Source organism: Tiliqua scincoides, chromosome 2, assembly GCF_035046505.1.
Source record: "Tiliqua scincoides isolate rTilSci1 chromosome 2, rTilSci1.hap2, whole genome shotgun sequence".
Taxonomy (NCBI): Eukaryota; Metazoa; Chordata; class Lepidosauria; order Squamata; family Scincidae; genus Tiliqua; species Tiliqua scincoides.
In genome coordinates, this window is record NC_089822.1 from 270,243,600 (window position 1) to 270,264,801 (window position 21,202).

Sequence of the window (21,202 nt, forward strand, 5' to 3'; positions counted from 1 at the left end):
ACAGTGGGAGCATTCCAGCTTGTAGACTTGGGTGTAACCACAGCAGGTGGAGATGCACCCCTCGGGGCTCATCAGACGGGGTGGTGGGGCAGAGCAGAAGCAGTTTGGTTGCCTGTGTCTAAAAGAAGACACTTTCCTCTCCAGTCTCTGTTGTGTCCCTGCCGTCCTGTTCACTCGCATTGCAGGATCGAGCAGGGCCTCCCCATGGGTCTTCTTTCTTCACGCATTCCCCTGTTTGCTGCCCACTGCAAAGAGGGGGGGAGAGCAGAAACGCTTCCTTAAGCATTAAGCAGTCAGACAGAGGTGGCCCAAGACATGCTGGTGTCTGAAGCTGAATGTTTAACCAGTTTTCCCCTGTGGCCTCCCCCATTTTTTGGAAACCAGAGTTCTGATGATGTGTTGCCCTTTTGTGCTGCTCCAAAATCCATCACGTGGGCTGGAGCAGTTTATCTTGCCCAGTGGCAGGACCAGGTCTTCACTGAGTTTGCCAGGGACACGCGACCCAGAGGAGCACCTGGTACTTGTGGGCAACAATGATGCTGGTCGTGGGGGTTTGAGGCTCAGGTGCATCCAGGTTGGACAGCAAATGGGTGTGTTTTTTTGAAAGATGTTAACCACTGTACTATTTCCTCCAAACCAAAACTGGTGATTTGAGCTCTGTATGGACTCTGAGCACCCTTGGGTGGGGAGTTTGGTCCCCCATCCCCTCTGAGTTTCACAGCTCCTGCTTCTGAAGAAATGAGACCCAATACTGCAGTACATGCAGCACCCCACCCCACCCCGTCACCCCCCGAGTTCGGTCCCAGGGCCTTGTCACTGTCAGGAGCAACAGACATCACTAACATTTTCACCCAGTCAGGTGAAGCTGCCTTCCCATTTTCCGTGACTGTGGTTCCTCTTATGCCCTCCCATGCAAGTCATGATAGCAACTCAATGTCTGGTGGAAGGTCTTTCAGAGAAGGGATGAACTGGAGCTTAACGGACTCCGTTCTTTTTGCTTTGCAATGTGTGTGTCCTGTGGGATAGGAAGGCTAAGAAATGTGTGTGTGTTTTGCATCCCTTGATTTCTCTCTAGGCAGAAAAATGCATTTTTACAAAGCAGATCATCCCACCATTTTTCTAGTCAAGGGGGAGAAAACAGGCTGGAGACAGGCGTGAGCGCTGGGCACAGAAAGAGAGTTGGCACTCTCTGTTCATACCTTACCTGTACTGCAGGGGGCGCTGTACTCAGCCACTGCACCTTCATCTGGTGGGGAAAGAAGAAGGGAAGGGTGGTCAGGGTGGAGGCCAGTGTCTCCCCCCGACTGCCTCCCTCACTGCCTGCTGGCCCTGAAATGCTCCGTGGCCTTTCTGCAGGATTTGCTTGAGCACCTTCATTGCAGAACAGCCCTGCAGTGCGGGAGCCCCTTCTCACCTGTTTCGTAGTAGTCATAGACTTTCACCAGGGCAGGCTTCAGGCCCTGAACTGGCACGTCAAGCTCCACCGTGAAAGAGAAGCTCTGGGTCACGTTGCTCACCTGTGGAGAAAGCAGGGCTCACGTGAGATCTGGCTGATCTGGCCAATGAGGCAGCCATGTGCCCAGCCGAGAGTTAAGTCCTCTGAAGCAAGAAGCCACTGAGCAGGGCTGGAGGGGGTTTGGTTGCTGGGAGAGATGGACACAGCCTCCCCAGGGGGTGCCCCCACTTTGCAAGGGGAGGATGGGGGCTTGGCTTCTTCCTTCCACAGAAGGTCTCAGTGGTCTCCATGAGCACCAGTAGCTTCCCCACAGAAGTGTCTGGGCCTCACACACTTGGTTCCAGTTCCAGAACTTCAGGAGACCCGCCTCACTGGCACCCAGAAGGAGCCCTTGTCCCCCCCTCCCAGCCAGTGCCCACTTCTCACTCACCTGCTCCAAATACAGCAGGACGTGGCTGAGGTTCACTTCTGTCCTCTTGACCTGATTATGCCCTTCCAGCTGGGGGGGGGGAGGCAAAAGGGAGGGAGCTTGGTTATGATGGAGCAGTGATACCCTCAGGCCCCTGTTCTGGTCATTGTTTGAAACAATGACTTTCTACAAAGTCTTTCCGGAGAAAGGAGTGGATGATGGGAGGGTCAGCATCTCTCAGCCACGCCAGCCAAGTGGAGCCTCTTTGTGCAGAGGTGGTCTACACATGAGGGGTCAGCTGTCCCTTGCAGGTCCTGCTTGTGAACACAGGCCCCTGGCTGCTTTGGAGGCAGAACTGAGGGACTTGAAGGGGCAGTCCTGGAAGCCTCCCTGGAGCAGGCTGTGCACACAAGGGGGCTGGTTACCTTCCGCACTGACGTCTTCACTGGGACAAACCCTGAAAGCATCTTGATGTCCACGATGGCCATGTTGGAGACCGGGCGCTGGCCGGTGTAGCTGAGAGACCCCAAGAGAAAGGAATCCACATCACCTCCCTGAACTCTGCACCAACGGCCACCCCACAACACACCAGGCTTTGAACCTGCTTTTAAGTCCTATGTGGGGCAATTTGGGAGACCCTGTTCCATAGGGAGGGGTTGTAGAGCAAGGGCAGCACCCCTGCAAAAGGTCTAAGGACACCCGTCTTTCCTTCCAAGGCCCACTCTGGCTTGTGCATTGGAATGCCAGTTCAAAGCACTGCGTGGATTTCCATGGGACCTGCACAATTCCTGACCCTGGTGGGGGTGGGCCAGCTCTCCTGGCACGAAGGCCCCCCCTTGCAGCCCCCATATTCAGGAGGTCACACAGTTCCCCACCCCACTTTGGCCTGTGATAAGATTACCTGATATTTATGGCGACGTCAAAGGTTCTGTGGGCCTTGGCTCCAGTGCAGGTCTCAGGAACCGTACGCACGTCCAGTGCAAAATGTGTGTCGTCTTCGTGAGGCTGGATGTTGTATCTCAGGGTGGTCTGGAAAGGAAATGGCGTGCTGAGCTGGGTACCTCTCTCTGGGAATGGGTCTGCACTTGTGGAGATCCGCCTGTGCAGCCCATATGCAGGGCAACTGGAATCCAGACCCTGTTGATACTGGCAGCAGGATAACCAGACGGACTCAGACAATGGCGTCACTGGGTTTTGCGAGAGGCCAGCGTGTCATCCCTATGACAGATCTCCTCCTATGCAGTGGTTGGGCAATGCCCCGGGCAGCGGGCGTGGCGATGTGCCATTGCCCTGCCCCCACTGAACTGTTTTCGCTATAACTTTTGATAGGATAGAGATATTTCAACGTGGTTTGTTTCATTGTATTCTGCATGAACTCACACGTCAAATGACGTATAACACGATAGTATTATTCAAAAATACCAAGATTTTAAAAGTGTGGGCCAGTAGTGGTGTCACACCCCACCCACGCATATCACCCAGAGTGCACTGCACCCCCCGCATCCCCTAGTGATGCCACTGGACCCAGATAGACTCACAGACAGGAGCTCATTGCCTGTCCCCACTCCCACTTTCTTCCTCTGCTGACAGACCTCTCCTGTCCTTCCTTGGCACTTGGCACTTCCAGAGGCACTGGTGACCAAGAAGCCATGCATGCTTCATGCAGAGGGCAAACAGCCACCTCACAGTTCCACCAGTGATGAGTTCAAAAGTGAGACTAAAAGATGCCTCTGTGTTTGAGCAGCTGCACTCTAGGGAGAGGCTTCCTCCTCCCCCCTTTTCTAAATGCCAAGGGTCGTGCCCTGTCACAGCCCTCCTTTTACCCCCCAAGATCTCCACTGGAAAGTGGGCAGAGGCCACCTCTCCGGCACCTTTCCTTTCCCAGGTGCCCCGGCCAGACTCACCTGCAGGTAGACGCAGCCGGCACCTGTCACCTCTGGGCTGTAGTCACCTGGCACAGCGGGAAGAGCCTGGCACTGAAGCAGCAAGCGGTTGGTGCTGTCCACCTGGAACTGCCGCAGGACATTGTCTCCAGACCGGAGGGACACTGTGGCCCCTGCCGTGCTCGGGCGGTAGGTGAGGCTGCTGTACAAGGTGAGGGCCTGGAGCGCCACCACGGTGTCCTGCGGCAGAGACCAGGGTGAGGAGGGGTCTTTCCCAGCACCTGCCTCTCTGCCCACCTGCCCACCACTGTGGTCCATGACTGACACCTGCCTTGGTCTGCAGAGAGGACTGGGCCCAGCCAGCAGCCTCTTGTGGGACAGGCCCGGGCCCTGCTGCCTTATCCTCACCAGCAGGTGTGATGACAGACACCGGAGAGCCACAGCAAAACATGTCTGCTGCCTTACCAGTGAAAGGGTGAGGGAATCTTTCGGAGTGTTCCTGCTGACTCTGAACCCCCCTTTCCACTTCTGCCCCAAGAATACATACCCCAAAGGTACCCCTGGAAGAGTGATGGGTTCAAATCCCTTGCCTGCCCCAACCGCTCCTGGGCACTCCACCCCAGAGGTTGGCCACCCCGGAGGTTGCCCTCCATAACCAACTTGCTTCGCAGGTGTTACACCCCCTCCGGGGTGAGGGTGGTCTCCAGCGCAGGATAAGGGCCAAAAGCGGCTCAGCCAGAGGGAAGGGGAAAACTTTCCGCCTTACCTCTGGGAAAGGTGCCATTTCCCCTATGGGTCTCCTGGACTTGCTCGACCCAAGTTTGAGGAGAGTGGAGAGGCTTGAAGCTGCTCTGTTCTCCCTGGGAACGGGGGTTGGGATCCGGCATAACTGCCGGATTTCAGCCCCACCTCCCGCTCCCCACCTGCCCCTGGAGCCACCCACCCTCCCCCCACCCAGGAACGCCTCCCTCCTGCCTCCTCCCCGCTCCACCTGCCTACCTCAGAGCCTTGCTTCGGCCCAGCTGGGCCAACACAAGGCTCGGTGCCTCTGTCGGCACGGAGGCTTGTTCCAGCCTCTGCAGGCCGGCGTGTCTCTGTGCCGGCCTAGCCGACTCCCAAGGAAGTGCAAACGTGCCTAATTGTACATTTGCGACCCTCCTGGGCTGGTGCAAGTGACTTGCGCCGGCCCAGGCCCAAGTTGGGATTGCACCCTGAGTGCTTTGTACTTGAGCAGTGCCAACTGCTGGGAGTCACCAGACGCTGTCCCAAATTTGGCCAAGCCGTCCTTTGTGTCTGTCCAGGCTTTTCCACTCAGCCTGCTTGTACTTTTCTGTAAGAAGAAAGTGGGGAGCAAGAAGGGATGCCCAGGCAACAGCCACAAGGAGCCACTCCCTGCCTTCTCCTTCCAAAACCACAACATTCCTCCTCCTGGTTCCTGAAGGACCTTACCTGAGTGGAGGCAAATCCACCTGTGGGGTTTTGCTGCTGGCTAAGCCACTTGACGATGCCAGATGAAGCAGTCAGCTCCTCCTGGGATGGTGCTGGCTGTCTGGAGAGGAGAGCAAGGAGCACGTAGGCGGTCAACTCCACCTCTGCAGAAGGGGCCCGGGGCCGGTAGAGGGGCCGGTGGGTCGCCTCCTCTTGCTTCTTGGACCGCAGCCAGTGGATGGAGCCGTCCTCTGCAGAGACAGAAGACGGGGTCAGCGTTTGCACCCAGGGACCAGGCTTCAAGAGGCTCTTTCTCAAGCTCACATCGCGACAACAACAGAGACCACTTTCTGCCTTCACTATGTTTGTCTGCATTCTTCCCCGCGATCAACCATCCACTTTAACATACATAGTGCAAGAGAGGCTCAAGGCCATATTATTACTAACAAATAGAATAATTGAATGTTCGAGTTGGAATGGGCCCTAGAGACCATTTAGTCCAACCCCCTGCTCAGTGCAGGCAGGCATGGAATGGGACTGGGCTCTCATCCTCCCATGACCATTTTGAAGCTCTCCGCACTATTCACAAGCACCATTTTGAAGGTCTCCGCTGCATTCCGAGGGTCTCTGGGGCTGGCAGGTTCGCTATCCCTCCCCCAACCCCACTGCTCCCATAGGATCAATGACTCCCCATCTGCAGATTCGGAATCCGCTGGGCTTTCCAGGAACCCAACCCCTACTTGAAAGGAGAACTGACTGTACCTGGGCTGGTACAGCACCAAGAGCCAAAGGGGTGGAAGTGGCTGAATCTCCGCCCACCTCACCTTCTTTCACAGCTTCTGCCAACAGGGTGCGCAGGAGCTCTTCTCTCTTGTCCTCCTTCCCTGCCAGGGAAAAGGCATATGCCAGCAAGGCCCGGCTGTAAACATCGGTGTCTTTGGCCTGTGCCGCCGTTTCCAAGCAGAACAAACCATTGCGGACCACTGAGTTCTGGGGAGAGAAGAAAGCAGAGGCTCAGGAAAGGTCAGGGTGGCAGTTCTGGAAAAGCTGGCCAGGCCATGGTGGCCGGCATGGACAGTGTCTTCATACACCCCTGACATGAGGCCAGGTGGACACTGCCAGCCCTTCCATGAGGTCACCTGGTGCAGGCTGCATCATAGGCAGGTGGAAAGGGGCTTGAGGTTTGAGGGGGCAATGGACTTGGGGTGCCTTTCGCCCCATGTCTGCCACTGCTGCGGATGCCAGCCACAATGACCTGCTTCTTGCTTGCTCAACTGAGAAGCAGATCAACTCATTTCATTCAAATTGCAAAAGAGCAGAGGATCGTAGGAGAATTTCTGATGGCTTCTCTCTCTGACAAACTGACACAGGCTGGCCCCCATCCTGCAGATCTGGCATTCACGGGTCCAGTTATCTGCCATTCTCTTGGGGATCCTGTGCCCATTACCTTCACTGAGCTTTTCTGACCCTGCCGCCAAGCAAGCGTGTCCTCCTTTTACTGAACGCTAAAACAGGAGCGTGAAAGGCAGGCAGGCAGCCTGCACTCCAGGGAGACACGCAGCAAGCAGAACACTTCCTGCTTCCGGTTAACGTCTCTCTGTTCTGCACGCAGGCTGCCTGCCTGCCTTTCACCTTCCCCACCAGGGCAGGAGTCCACTTGCCGACGGATGCACCACAGATTCTGGCACAAGGCCGTGCCGATATATAGTTGCTTCAGCTCCACAGCAACCAAAACCACCCACTAGCGGAACACGATTGACAACTTTGTGACAGAAGTACATTCTGCTTTGCTTCCTTAGGGAAGACACATCCTAATTAATTTGCAAAATGTTTTAGCTGACGGGAACTGAATCTGGGCTGGCAGCTGCTCTGCTGATGTCCCCCCACCACACCCCAGGTGGTCTGTTTTTTGTCCAGCTCCTTGAGCAATATTCCCAGGCCTGCCCCCCAGCTCCCCTGAATGCTGCCATGGTGGACTAGGAAGGCAGAGAAGGGAACTTACAGAGACGGGCCGATTTATCTCCAGCAAAGCGATGGTGACGTAGGCGGTGAGAGCAACCTCGTCATCAACTCCACCCTGCGGGAGAAACAAAGTCAGAGGCAATGAGTGCATCACAGGCCAGGGAGGTTTTCTGCTGTTTCCCGGAGCTCCAGGAAAGTTTCTGCGTTTTCCATCAACCTCATCTTTTCAGGGCTTGCTTTTTCCTTGGTTCTCCATAGTAACAGGAGCTCCCACCCACACTGGTCTACTCCAGTGAGCAGCATGTAGACAGACCTCCCTGCCTGACCTTTGGGCAAATGGCTCTTGGAGCACCATGGAAATGCTGATGTCTCTCCACTGCTGGGGTCACCCATGTGTGGGGAGCAGCCAAAATGCCTTGGGCTGCGCTCATGGCACTGAGCGAAGCAGAGACCTCAAGGACCTTCTGCTGGGGAAGGGATTGTGATGACAGATGGATGGGAATCTCTTTCTTCACCAGAGCATGAATTGACCCAGTCAATATGAGGATAGTTGAAGCCCCCCATGATTACAACCCTGTCTGTTCTTGACACCTCCCTGATCTGCTTCATTTCAAGGTCTCCTTCCGGTTTCTGGTCTGGAGGACGATAGCACGCCCCCACTACTGCATCGCTCCTCAAGCCTGTTCATTTAATCCACAGTGATTCTATGGTGGAGTCGGACCCTCCTTGAGTCTCTACTTTGCTGGATTCCACCGCTTCTTTAACACAGATGACCACCCCACCACCAAGAGGCCCCTTCCTGTCCCTCCTGTAGAGTTTATAGCCCGGGATTGCGGTATCCCACTGGTTCTCCACATTTCAACAGGTTTCCGTTATGCCCACTATGTCAATGTTTTCCTTTGTCACCAGACATTCCATTTCTCCCATCTTTGCTCGGAGACTTCGGGCGTTCGCATAAAAGCATTTGTACATGGAATGCCCCAGGATGGGCTGCTTATTCGCTCCTTTGTCCCTGCATCCTCTCACTGTGCCAAACCGTCTATCACATCCCATCATGCTACCATTCCCAATTTCCTCTCCTACTCTGCATTTGTCTTGTTGTTCTCTAACCTCCCCATCCTCGTCCCATAGGGATGAGGAGTCCTGAACCGGATGCCCCTCGGCTCCTGTCGGCCTTCCCCCAGGGATCAGTTTAAAAGCTGCTCTGCCACCTTTTTAATGTTATGCGCCAGCAGTCTGGTTCCATTCTGGTTCAAGTGAAGCCCATCCCTCTTGCACAGGCCCCGCTTGTCCCAAAACATTCCCCAGTGCCTAAGGAATCTAAACCCCTCCTCCCTACACCACCGTCTCATCCAGGCATTGAGACCCCTGATCTCTGCTTGCCTAGCTGGCCCTGCATGTGGAAAAGGTAGCGCTTCAGAGAACGCCACCTTTGGGGTCCTCCATAAGAAAGACACCACTGAGCAATACTGCTGTGGCTGATTGAGACGCTTGTCTGTGGAGACAATTTCTTTCTCTTTTTCTTCCTTTCTTCCTTTTCATGCATAGCTCAGCCCATCCTGAAGTCTCAGAGCAGACAGGAAAAGCAACAGTCCACAAAACAGGGTCTGATCATTATGCCCTGACATTTCCAAGCTACTCCAGAGCCCCAACCAACACTTCCAGAAAGCTCTCCATGCTCATTCTTCTCTTTCTGGTGCTTTGGCTGCGGTGATCTTTGGCCTCCCTCCCTCTGCCCTCCCCTCCCTACCTTCAGGGCATTGTTCAGGAGAGTTCCAGTGCCTTGGAAACAGCCATTCTCCTTCTGCCTGCTGGCCAGCGCAGTCCAGGCCTCTGTGATGTGGTTCTCGGACACAAAGATGTAGCGTGCTATCCCTTGAAAGGTCTTGAGCACAAAAGCCGTCAGCCTGCAAGACCCACATTAGAACATCACCCCTGTCTCGCCAGCTCTTCTGCTTCCTAAGCCAGAGCCCCTTAAATCAAGACAGGGAGTGGTCACTGCCATAGAAGGAGAAGCTCTCTGCATCTGAAAGAAACATGCACTGCACGACTGGGTCCCTCAGGGGGTGGTGGGCAAAATTTGCACCCCCCAACCTAGAGCTTTTCTTCTCCCACAGGAATAAAAGACTTTCACTTCCATGGAAGGTCATCCCTGGGTCTACTTGGGGATGGGGGCCAATCTGGCCTCTTATTACTAGTGATGACCCCAGGCAGCCTCTGCAAGGAATGCAAGCCCAGATCTCACCCCCAGAACACTGGCTAGCCTTGGCCATCTCACCAGCTATTCCCTGGCTCACTCCTCCCCAGTTGGCGTTCTCCGAAGGTGCTGTAGGAGCCGTCAGCATGCTTGTAGTTCAGTTGCTGCTGGTACCCTGAAAAGAGAGGGGGCTTCTGTTTCTTGCGCATGGCTGTGTCTTCTTGACACGTCACTCCCTCCCCATCCCTTAGATGTCATCCTAGCATTTCTAGGTAGGGTGAAAAAGAAGCTGTGGTATGATGTGTCCTCAATCCATCAGTAAATGCAGTATCACCTGCATGAACTCCTTCTGCATTAGGAAAGGGTCATCAGCCAACTCCAAGTACAGCCCATTAACTTCAATGGGACTAACTGTAGGGAGGTATGTATAATAAAGTGTGTGTTTAATAAGGCGATCCAAGTTAAACCCAAGCTGCAGGCTGGTGTCTTCATTGGGGGAGGGTGAGAGGGGAAATAAAATGCCAGATGCAAGATCCAGATGCCTTGTGGTCTTCTGTGCTCCCTGGAGCATCTGGCGGGCCGCTGTGAGATACAGGAAGCTGGACTAGATGGGTCCTGGGTTTGATTCAGCAGGGCTCTTCTTCTGGCCCAGGTCTTTGCATTGTCATGAGAGATGCAGAACTGCTTCTTATGTTCCCCTTTCTTGTAGCATTTAATCGGGGACTCCCCACACAGGATCCTGGCATCTCCACTGCTCGCCAGCTGCTGACGTGAGCAGGCAGGTGTCCCATGTGTTGTGTTGCTTTAGATATTGCGGAGAAGGGAGCACCAAGGGACACAGAGTGATGGCAGGCACGTCTAGCACGGAAACAGCCCTCTGCCCCACAAGGAGACAAGCAGCCACACCTGTTCACCTGGGCTGCCCCTCTTTTGTTGTGTTCCCACAGATATCACTCAATTAACAAATGACTTCAGGTGATCAGTCATTCGGCTTTTTGTTAGCGATTCCTTTTCTCATCTTGCCCTTTGTCCAAGGTGCTCAGGATGGAAGGTATACTGGTCACCTCCCTGTATCCTCACAAGAGCCCTATGAGGTAGGATCAGGTGGAGGAAGGACATCTCACTGAGACTGCCTGGCAAACTTCCTGGCTGAGTGGAGGTTCAAAGCTGGGTCTCTCCAGCCGCAGTCAGCACCCCCCTCAGCCACACCTTTTCTTGAGGGAAAAAAACAACCAGCTCGTCAATTGGCAGGCGCTCCCTGCTGGAAGGTAATGTGTGTTCCCTGCGTTCATTTTCCACACCAACACAGGCTCCAGAAATGAGAAAGTGTGCCCTGATTGGGCAGCCCCAGTGATTATGATGTCGTTCCCCCCCCCAACCAGCCCAGGAATTTGTGGCCTCATCTGCTGATGGTGCCAACCCAAGCATGCAGCCCCCTCACCAGGTGGGGGGGGCGCTGGGGGGCTCTGTCCTTCCACCCCAAAGCAAACCAAGCATGGTTTCTCAAGCCTACTCACCTGTCGTTAAGTACCCAATGGCCCTGGACCGGACCTCCTCGCTCAGCTGCCCGGTCTTGTTCAGGTAGTTGAGGATGTAGATGTTGGGGGCAAGGAGGGCCATGTTCTGCTCCCCACAGCCATAGGGCAGCTGGAGGAGCTGGTGCAAGTTCTGCATGGCTGAGCCCAGGAGGTCACCTAGGAAGGGGGAGGAAGAAGAGGGCAGGGCAGAAAAGTGCGGGTATCAGCATGATCTCAAAGGACAACGGAGAGGAAGCAAGTGAAATGCACATAGACTGGCAGCCAAAGGGGGCAACATCCTGGGTGCTCCCCCCCCAGTGTTTGAGCAAAGTTCCTCTGGGAGCCAAATGACACTTGCAGGAAACGTTGTGCGTTTTACCTTTAAACAGCTTGCTTATTTGAAACACTTTTATCCCACCTGCCCCCAAGGCAGCAAACAACAAGAAAATATAATAAACACAAAAGCTCACAATAAATATGAAAAGTTCACCAGCGGCAATTAAACCAGCAGCTCAAGGGAGCGTCAAAACGTCTTCAGCCAGGAGCAGGGAAGAATCCAGGAGGACGCCCAAACTGTGGGCCTCCTCAGATGGGCTTGCGTGGAGAGATGGGAGACTGGCCTTGCGCAGAGACAGCGCAGCACAAGCCCATTCAGACAGGTGGCTGATCCAAGACCCACACTGTTTAATCCGGATGTAAGCTCCATTTGTCTGCCCTCCCCGGTTCCCCACTGGCCCCAGGCACCAGCCAAGGACTCCCACAACTTCCCCAATATGAGTTGACACCCAGGAAAAGAGCAGGGTGTCATCTGAATATTGGTGACCGCCGGCTCCACATCTCCAGATGATCCCCTCCAGAGGTTTCCGGTAGATGTTTGATAACACGGGGACAAGATAGAGCCCTGGGATATGCCACAAACCCCACAAAATCCAGGGGGCTGCCCCCATGCCACCTTCTGGCCAGAAAGGAGCAGGGCCACTGCAACAGGGGGCCCCTCAAGCCTTGCCCAGTTAACCACCCAGAAGGGCACCCTGGGTCAAAAATCACTGGGGGCATGTGGGGGGGAGGGGGGAGGTTCATTCTTTGCCTATTTTCTTACTGAAAATCATCCTGCTCAAGTGGGGATTTGCTCCTGATCAGCGATTTCCTGAACTTGACACTTCACAAGCAAATTGCCACTGGGTGGGGGGGGAGTGGGGGGGAGCGTTTAAAGATGAAAATACCTCATGAGTCTCTCGCTCCCAGTTCAGCTGGGATCCCCCTGCATGCAGCTATTTTTGAGAAGAAAGAGCCAAGACCGTTGGAAGCACAGACCTGCTCAGGTGGTTGGACTCTTCCTTCCCTCAAATTCTTTCTTAAGCCCCCCTTGTCCGTGAGACGTTTTGCAGCATCTCTGAGTGTTCGTGCCCCGCCATCACAAAGCTGAAATGCATGCGGCTGACACAGTTGCTCATTCCTCCCCCCCCCCCATTTGTCCCTCTCATTCACTCTTCCACTGAGGTTTCCCCAGTGAATAGCTAGCCTGCAAGTCCCTTGGGCAGGGACTTGTCCTCGAATGCTTTGCAAAACACCACGTACGTGGATGGTGTCACCATCATCAAGACATGCTTGAGAAGCAGCAGCCACAGAGGCAGGCCGCATTCCTTACCCAGGACACAGAAGGAAGCCCTGGCGGACCCCTCTACGACGTTTCCTGGCAGCTTTAAAGACACCGGTGCCGACTGTGCTTGTTCTGCAAACACAACAGAAAGAGTTGGATGGGGTCCCTTTCTTCCCCACCTCCTGTGTGCTCCCTTCTCTCCACAGCAGGTGCATCTGTGTGCCTCACACTCCTTCCACCTTTTCTGCCTTTCTCAGTGCCCTGCAGGAATGGCTGGTCCAAAGCAGTTGTGTAGCTGGGGGGGGGGTCACTGGGATGCTGTGACCCCAGGCGGCACTCTGTGGATGGCATCGATGCCACCCCTGCCGCAGCAATCCAGTCACCACGCTCCTGCCCTCACTCATGGCTGAGCCACTGGAGTGAGGCTGCCCGCCTTTTCCACTTTGGAAGAAGCGGCCAGCCTCGCTCCGAGCGGTGCACAACTGTGCTGGGAATGACTGCAGGAAACCTGCCCCCTCACCGCCATTCTTGGCATGGCTGCTTGCAAGGAGGCAGGATGGTCTCACCCCGAGCATTCTGGAAGCAATTGGGGCGGTGTTATCGTGTCACCGCAATTGCTTCCAGGTCAGAGGTGGTGGTGCTGAGGAGGTGGCAGAACTACTGCAATGCAGCATGCCAATCTGCTAAGCCGCTGTCCAAAGTTGGCATTCTGCTTCCCCGGCAGACATTGCTGCCCCCCCCAATAAGTCCCTGCAGGGATCCAGGCAAATGCTACGACAGGGAGGGCCATTTGCAGCCTCATAGGAAGCCCACCGAGATCTCACGAAGACTCCAGGCAGTTCTGAAACACTGTAATGATCTTTTAAATGCACAAAAGGATAAGGCGGAGAGGAACCAGCTGGCTCTGTTTGCCTTCCATGGGAGCAGAATGCCGGAGCTGCAGAACTCAGGGCCAAATGGCAGAAGCCAGGAGGGGTCCCACACGCCCTACTCCAGGCAGGAGCTGAGTCCAGGCCGGCTCCTGTACGCACGCCCAGCTTGGGTCAGGGGAGGTGGAGAGCTCCAGCACAGCCCAGGCATGACCCTGGACCACCTTATTTATTTTATTTTTATTTAGAAGATTTTCAGACTGCTTTTTCAGGAGCTCAAATATAACAATAAATATGGCTAAATACATAAAACATAAATGCAGTAAAGTTACAATAATTAAAAATGATACAGAAGCAGATAAAACCATCTTAAAGACAGCGATAAAACCATAAAAATAGCATAGACACCCTCTACAAGGCTGCTGAGTTCTGCAACTGTTCCCAGGGCAACTGTGTAGGAATGAGCTGTTGTCCTCTTCTCTCTTTCTCTGGAGCCAGCAGGGGAAGTTGGACAGCCAATTCATTACCACAGACAGTTGCCCTCGAAACAGAAGTTGGACAAGTCTCCCGGAAGCTGGAAGTGACACCACAAGAGAAGACCGCAGAGGTCAGCGTGAACAGCTTCAGCACTGAAACTCTCTGCCCAAGAGGGAAAGCGAATGGAGCGAAAGGACGAAGGGCGCCAACTGGCACTCACCTTTTGCGCAGAGCAGGGAATTGAAGACGGCCTCCTTCTCCACCCCTTCAGGCTTCACAAAGAGAGACGGCAGAGGTGAGAACCGGTGCCAGAAACACGGTGTTCTACACTCACATGCAGCAGCATCTCCTGCCGGAGTCTGACTTCCTTAATCCGCCCAGCTCACAGCTGCCTGCACGGACTGGCAGCAGCTCCTCTCCAGGGTCTCAGGCCTGCGGGACATCCCAGCCTCACCTGGAGAAGCTGCCAGGGACTGAACTGGCTGGGCCCTTCTGCCTGCAAGAGGGGGCTCTTCCCGGACCCCCGATTCCCCCCTTGATACGGTGAGATAGGCGGTGACAGAAATGACAAGGCCTGATCCTGTCAGGGGAACTCCAGCATTCCCTCCTTTTCCTGCTCTCCTTCTCTGCATCCACCCCATATCATGATCTCTGGGTCATTTTTCCATATAATAGTTTTATCTAAGGTTTGTTCTAGTCAAATTTGGAAGCCTCTCCTCCAGATATCAAATGTAGACAGCCCCCCCCCACCTTTAAGGCTACCTTTAAGGGCCCCCCCCCCTTTAAGGCTATGGGTGAGTAACCTACAGTTTGAAAACCAGCTGTTGAATGATGTACTGTTCCTTCTTGGCAGGTCCTAATCAATGCATTCCCTTAATTGGTTCTAATTGCTAATTCACCTGGAAGAGGTCCTCCTGGCCAAGAGGAGCCCCATGAAGTTGCAACTGATCAGACTTAAAGGAGGCATTGATCAGTGGGCCGAAAGCACTGCCCAGATGCAAATGAGGTTTACTTTCATCAGAGGCTGAGGAGAAAAACCGGGAGGGCACCAGGATGCAGGTCTCTTGTTATCTGGTGTGCTCCCTGGGCATTTGGTGGGCTGCTATGAGATATGGGAAGCTGGACTAGACGGGCCTATGGCCTGAGGCAGCTGGGCTGCTCTCATGTTCTTATGAGACCAACAGCTAAAAGCAACATCTATATCACCGAAGCACAAAAAGAAGTCAACCATGAAAGAGTGGGTAGCTCTGTCACCTGGGCAGATTTCCAGGCATGCACTGCCATAAAGCCCCACAGAACACTAGAAATCCCCCCCCAGTCCAGTTCTAGGGACCTAGCAGGCCCTACTGCCTCCAGGTTTGAAGGGGCCCTCCCTTGGGCAGACTCTTTTCTCTGTGAGGGTTCGAATTCCTCCCTGTGCCCCCTTCCCGTTGCCCTGCTCTGTTCCAGTCCTCTGCTCTTGGCTGCTCACCCTTTGTGGGCCAGAAGGGAGAGCAAGCAAGGGCAGGAGTCCCCCTGCCACGGCCTGGTTTCAGCAGACGCACAGCCAGGCTGACCTCTGGTGTGTGACACAGGCCTTTGTGACTATTGGTGGTCCTGTTTTCCGGCCCAAAGGTGTGTGTGCCACTCCTCTCTCCCCTCCCCAAAGAGCGGGCACCTCACTCACCTCCACCAGGAGAGATTTGATCACCGTGTCCTTCTGCCCCTGTTGGGGGGTCTCCACGATTTCGTTCCCACAGAGCGCAGGTGACTGCAGAGCCTCAGCACTGGCAGTGAAGTTCACTTCCCCTGGAGAGGAAACAGCCCCCTTTTCACACGCAGAGAAGACGCGTCCTGCTGAGTCCGCCCCCTTCTCTGCAGGCTCACCTGGAACTTTTCTGTTCTTTTGGACTGGACACTTTTGCCTCTGTTCTCACCAGCAACTGGATTTGCTGAAGGGCCACAGCGAGTGGGAAGCAGCACGGAGGGGCAGCTGAATAGTTTTGCACCCACACATCCCCATCCTACAAGCCTAACTAAATGCCCCTGGGCAGCAGCAGCAGCGAAGGCCGCATCCCGTGCTTGCTGGAGGTCTCCTTGGATGCCAGGACGCAGGTTGCGCCTGTTGTCTTGTGTGTTCCCTGAAGCCTCTGGTGGGCCACTGTGAGATACAGGAGGCTGGACTAGATGGGCCTTTGGCCTGATCCAGCAGGGCTCTGCTTATGTTCTTACCTGAGTGTGGCTGCTTACCCAGAGATTTGGGGGTCACTTGCCAGGACACCGTCTGCCTCCCATTTTCACACAGACAGTAGGACTCCTCTACTTCCCCCACGGGGGAGGCCTCGAAGTCAGGAGAGGGAGCCAGGGACAGGTGGACCTGTCCACGAAGACAAGGCTGTCACTGGAGGGGCCTTGTAGAGCAGGGCTGCTCTGGTGGGGAGGGGGACTCAGGCAAGCACAGGAAGGAGCGGTCAAGGGAGGCAGTGGGCATCCTGGGAAGAGGCAAGGGGCCCACAGAAGGAGAGGGGCCTGCGAACGGAAGGGATCCCATTGTGCTTTCCAGCAAGACACGTCAAGGTCCCTTAAGCAGCATAAACTTTTCTCTTGTTTTGTGCAACTGATGCTGGCTTTGCTTGTTGTGACGTGAGACAAGAAGCTGTCAAGGGCACCAACCGACCCCCTCCCCATTCCCTCTGACCCTGGACCTCTTATTCAGGTTTTCCTCAGTAGGGCAGTATGATGTCTGCTGACACTGAGATACAGGAAGCTGGACTAGATGGGCCTATGGCCTGATCCAGTGGGGCTGTTCTTATGTTCTCCTTCCTGAAGCTTGGGGAGGAGAGTTTGCCGCAGTAGCCCTTTTGAGTGTCTGATTAACTGCACTGAAGGATGAGGGCCCTCTGGCACCCTGACCCCTAGCCATTGTGGCATGAGTGCCCCACACACCAGGAGACACTCCCCCACTGTTGCTGCCTCATCCCAACTTCTGGGACTTCATAAGGACTTTTACAAGATGATCAAGGAGATCCTCGGGAAGCTGATCTTTGCTCCTACGCAACCCTGACCATACACAAAAAGGACAGGCCCCTACCCTGGTGAGCTGTCAGTCTAAACTCAGTGGGGGACAGTGGGGGAGGCAAGAAAGGGCATGAGAGATCAGGGAGGGGAGCAAGGGAACAGTGGCAGAAGAGGCACATACGTGACAGCACAGAATGAAGCTTCTGTGGGGAGCTGGGAGTGGGGACCTGGCTTTAAGAGAAGGGTTTTGAGGTGGATCTGGAGAGGATGTGACAGGAGCTTTTCCATGTGTGACAGTCGGGGGGGGGAGTTCCAGGAGCAGGTACAGCCTCAATGTTGCTGTGTTAAACTGCAGACAGGGAGGTCACTGGCGACACTGAATAAAGGGAGGCAAACTGGGAAATGGAAGTGTGTGACTTTGGGGTTGTGGAGCGCCGAAGTCACTGGACCCACACCCAGCCCCCATGTGTATATCTGCATGTTCAGAGATTCCGGTGGAGATGCTCCCTGATAGGATCTCCAGGGAGGCCTGGGAAACACCCTCCCCAGTAGAGCCCTGGGGAAGCCGCTGCTGGCTCAGACAAGGCTGGCTTGGGGGGGGGGTCAAGGGCCTGACTCCAGAGCAGGGAGCCTCCTCTGTTCACGTGTATTCAGACGAAGGTGCAGAGGTCTCTGCCATCAGCCGTGCCTCGCTGTGCAGAGGAATGTGCCAACTGCCCTTTGGAGGTGCACAGGAAGGGGAGACGGGGCGGGGAAGGGAAGGGCGGCGGGGGAGCTGCAGGGTCAGAGGCCACAGTGGGACATGAGGGTCAGGGAAGAATCTGCCAATAGGGTGGGGTCTGGGCACGGGTGAGGGAGGCTTGCGGAGCGAGGTTGGAAGGGCCCAGCCCCCTCCCAGCACCCAGCATTCCTCACCCGGATGCAGCTCTGCAGGTAGCTGAAGAGGGTGGCTCTCAGGATAAAGGCCTCGCCGCGCACCACTGAGTAGGGCAGGGTGAGGCCCAGGAAGAAGGGCTGGAAGGCCGTGAGAGGGACGCTCTCAGAGATGCCAAAGCCTGCTTCTCCCGACAGGCAGAAGGCTCCCGTCCTCCACTCTGTGATGGTGTCCGGGATGGTCACAGGCACCTCCACCTCCGGAGCCCTGTCAGGGTTGGTGTGGGACAGGAGAGCAGAGGATGAGAAGGAGCACTGCAGCCCCCAGAGCAAACCCCTTCCCCCCCCCCGCCACTACAGGGTGGCCCAAAGTGCTGCGAGGTGTGTGTGGTGGTTCCTGAAGTCAGGGCGCCTGGCCGTCTCTGTGTTCGACCACCTTAACCCTTCAAAGAAGACTGGTGGAGAACCGAACCCCTTGCTGCCTGGTGGGGAGAGAAGTTGTGCACCGGAGGCATGATCCTCCGCAGCCGCCCCCATTCCAGACCCCTGGCTTCTTCTGCAGCTGCTGCAGGGATCGTTCTGGGCAGTCCACAAAGGCTGAAGCTGCATCCCTTCCCAAACACCTGGAGTACACTGGGCAGGATGGAAGTGCATAAAGAGCATGCGGTGGAGGCCAGCGTGAGTGTGCCAGCAAGCCCTGCCCTTGCTGTGCATCCAAAATGCCCTCACCACAACAGTTGTTGCAAATTGCCCTGAGGGCTCGAGGAAACCTGATGGGTTAAACCCCACCCCCCCAATGAGCATGACTCTGGGGTTAAAGAAGGGGAGTGAACGGATTCCCCCAGCAGCCAGGGCTGCCACATGTCCCCAGGCTCTGCTGCTACTTTCTGAGGACCCCGGGATTGAATTTACGCCCCCTCCCCAAGCAGCGGCACCACTACTTACTCAACTCGCTGGAGTTTCCACAGCCACGTCTCTGGGAAGAACGTCCTGATAGTCTCTTGGATTGCATCGCTGTGGCCTCCATCACCCGCCAGTGAAGCAGCTACCGCTGGGGCTGCTATCGGATCACGGTAAGCCATCGGCATTGATACTGGATCTCCAGGGAGAAAAAACACTCATTGTTCTATGCTGTGGCCTGACTAATGCACTGGGTGTGGCTGTTCCACTCATGCCAGTCATCCCCGAATGTTTCTCTCAGGCAAGCACACCTGCATGTGTGACGCAGCCCTTTTCCAAGAAGGGGATCTGAACACTCGCACCCCTTATGCAGCTGTTGTGGGGGCTGCCTCTCCTTTCTCTCTGCAAGCCCCCCCCGCCCCCGGTACTGGCTGGTTCCCCAGAGCCTTCCTGGGGAACTTCATGGTTCCCACTGGGGGGGTGTGTGTGTTGCTGACTGGGTGCTGTCCTAGGGAGGAAGGGGATATTGGGATATTGGGTGACTCCGACACTGGGTTTCCAGGGTCACTGTACTGCCCTAGTGTCCTGGTTCAAACACAGAATGAAGACAAAGCTCATGTCCAGAGTGGGAGACGACAGGCTCATTTCCTCTCTTACCATAACCCCCTCTTCCTGCATACTCTACTCGAGGGACGTAGGACTGGCAAATTTCAGGCTTGTGGATCTTGGTGCTGGTAAAAACTTTCAAGCCTAAATCCTGTGGAATGAGCAAGCGAGCCACAATCAGCCACAGAAAACAAGCTCTTCTTGCATCCCAAAATGAGCAACTCACCACCCCTTGATTGAAGCGCTTTCTTATTTTTTTTATTTATATTTATTTTAAGACACTTTCCTGCACTCTTCTGCTTCAGGAGCCACCAGAGTGGCTCACAAGAAATTAAAAACAATTTGTTCAAATAGGAATCAAACCAATAAAAGCATCATAAAAATACAAATATAGAAATAAAAGACTAAAACCCATGTCAAGCAGAGTAAAATCAATACACTGTGGCCAGGAAGGAAACACAATAAACACTGGAAAAGGCAGCCAGGAAAAGTGGTTTCTATCTGGCATTTAAAAGAACTCGACTTCTGGGCTAGTCGGACTTCCTGAGGGAAGGAGTTTCACAGTCTGGGTGTCACTTCTCAGAATGTCCTGCCTTGTATCCCCCTCAGCCTGGCCTCACCCCCCGGGGGGGCGCACAAAGTAAGGCCTCTCACGATGTGTGAACAGACGTGTGAGCAGATGCAAGTAGGAGAAGGTGGTCCTTGGCCTGTCTGGGCCTTGCAGGTGACAACCAGCACCTGAAAGGGGGCCCAGGAGCAACCGTTCAGGGCAGTAACTACTGCAGATGGTGAAGCCCCCAAATTAATGTGATGAGGTCAAAGGGCCCTTGAGCACTGCCATGCTCTGGATCAGCGCCTCCAGAGGTTCCAAGGGCAGTCTCATGCGCAGCCTGTTGCAATAATCAAAGCATAGTGTGATTATGGTGCACAAATCTGCTTTCTTCAGAGAATAGCCCAGCAGGTGCCCCAGCCAGCGTTCCTGGACACCCCAGCGTATGATTTTCCAAGGTCAAAGTCAAATCCAGCCGTGCTCCCAAACTCGTGGTCCTTCCACGAGAGAGCAATTCTGTCTGGATCAGGCTCTCCCAGCTCCGAATCAGCAATTCCACTGGTCAAGAGCACCTGCTCTTGCCTGGGTCAGTAGACCAGGGTTAGGGTTAGTCTACTAACCCACATCTGGTCCTGCACCACGGCCAGGCTTTGCTTCAGGACGTCCACAGCCTCCCAGCCCAGCAGAAAACCCCAGTGAGATGAGGGTTAGGGCTGGGATAAGAGGCTTAGGGTAGATAACATGGGGTTTGTTGCCCAGTTATAGTTTATTGGTTGCCCGATTATCGTGGGAAACAAATGACCAGGATGTTTTTGACTTTGACACAGTACCCTAGGACTGTGTTGCATGTTGCAGTTTTGTGGGTGAGGGTGCTTGCTTGGAGAATGAAGAATATTGCAAGTATTAGGATGCCGAGCCTGCACTGACACAGAGTTCCTGCAATTCATTTATTTAATCTTATCCTGCATCATGACTTCTTTACACACACACACACACACAGTCAGACACACATCCCTCTGATGTCAGGATGATGGAGGTCACTCATCCTACACACGGTGGTGTTTTGCCGCTCACCTTCAGAACAGAATAGGTGTCACCTTCTCCATAAGGAAACGGAACTGGACTGTAGACGACGCCATCCACAACCATGTTCTTCAAAGTCACACAGCGATCGATGTTTGGTTCATCCAAATTGTGGCTTTCGTAGTGATAGCCTCTGAGGTTCTTCACAGGGAGCAAGTCATAAACCTGAGAACAAAAGAGACGCTGTTTCATGCATGCTCGTGTTACTGGCTCAGTGCCCACTCCTGGGTGCACAACCCTCATCCGCTCCAGGGATGGGGCTGGAGTTCTGGATCAGCTTGTTGGGGTAGCCACACTCCTAGATATCCTAGGACCAGCCAGTGGAGGAGAGACTGCAGTCAAGCAGGAGAGCATGTGATCTGTAGTGCAGAAGGGCCCAAGTTCAATCCCTGGGA

At 54.6% G+C, this 21,202-nt stretch overlaps 1 protein-coding gene across 1 annotated transcript in view; it reads right to left on the reverse strand.

Annotated features, from left to right (window-relative positions):
• Nucleotides 1-219: 219 nt before the first annotated feature.
• LOC136639192 (alpha-2-macroglobulin-like) overlaps nucleotides 220-21,202 on the reverse strand; it is a 40,382-nt gene continuing 19,399 nt past the window's right edge. Inside the window, exons 16-36 of the mRNA XM_066613197.1 lie at nucleotides 20,799-20,972; nucleotides 19,226-19,325; nucleotides 18,614-18,761; nucleotides 17,711-17,936; nucleotides 16,028-16,154; nucleotides 15,465-15,586; nucleotides 14,019-14,070; nucleotides 12,501-12,584; nucleotides 10,853-11,029; nucleotides 9,417-9,510; nucleotides 8,889-9,045; nucleotides 7,179-7,253; nucleotides 6,001-6,166; nucleotides 5,198-5,427; nucleotides 3,770-3,988; nucleotides 2,767-2,894; nucleotides 2,291-2,381; nucleotides 1,887-1,955; nucleotides 1,415-1,517; nucleotides 1,205-1,246; nucleotides 220-245 (exon numbers count right to left, since the gene is read on the reverse strand). Of these exons, the coding sequence (XP_066469294.1) occupies nucleotides 220-245; nucleotides 1,205-1,246; nucleotides 1,415-1,517; nucleotides 1,887-1,955; nucleotides 2,291-2,381; nucleotides 2,767-2,894; nucleotides 3,770-3,988; nucleotides 5,198-5,427; nucleotides 6,001-6,166; nucleotides 7,179-7,253; nucleotides 8,889-9,045; nucleotides 9,417-9,510; nucleotides 10,853-11,029; nucleotides 12,501-12,584; nucleotides 14,019-14,070; nucleotides 15,465-15,586; nucleotides 16,028-16,154; nucleotides 17,711-17,936; nucleotides 18,614-18,761; nucleotides 19,226-19,325; nucleotides 20,799-20,972 (2,610 nt within the window). The remainder of the gene's footprint in view (nucleotides 246-1,204; nucleotides 1,247-1,414; nucleotides 1,518-1,886; nucleotides 1,956-2,290; nucleotides 2,382-2,766; nucleotides 2,895-3,769; nucleotides 3,989-5,197; nucleotides 5,428-6,000; nucleotides 6,167-7,178; nucleotides 7,254-8,888; nucleotides 9,046-9,416; nucleotides 9,511-10,852; nucleotides 11,030-12,500; nucleotides 12,585-14,018; nucleotides 14,071-15,464; nucleotides 15,587-16,027; nucleotides 16,155-17,710; nucleotides 17,937-18,613; nucleotides 18,762-19,225; nucleotides 19,326-20,798; nucleotides 20,973-21,202) is intronic.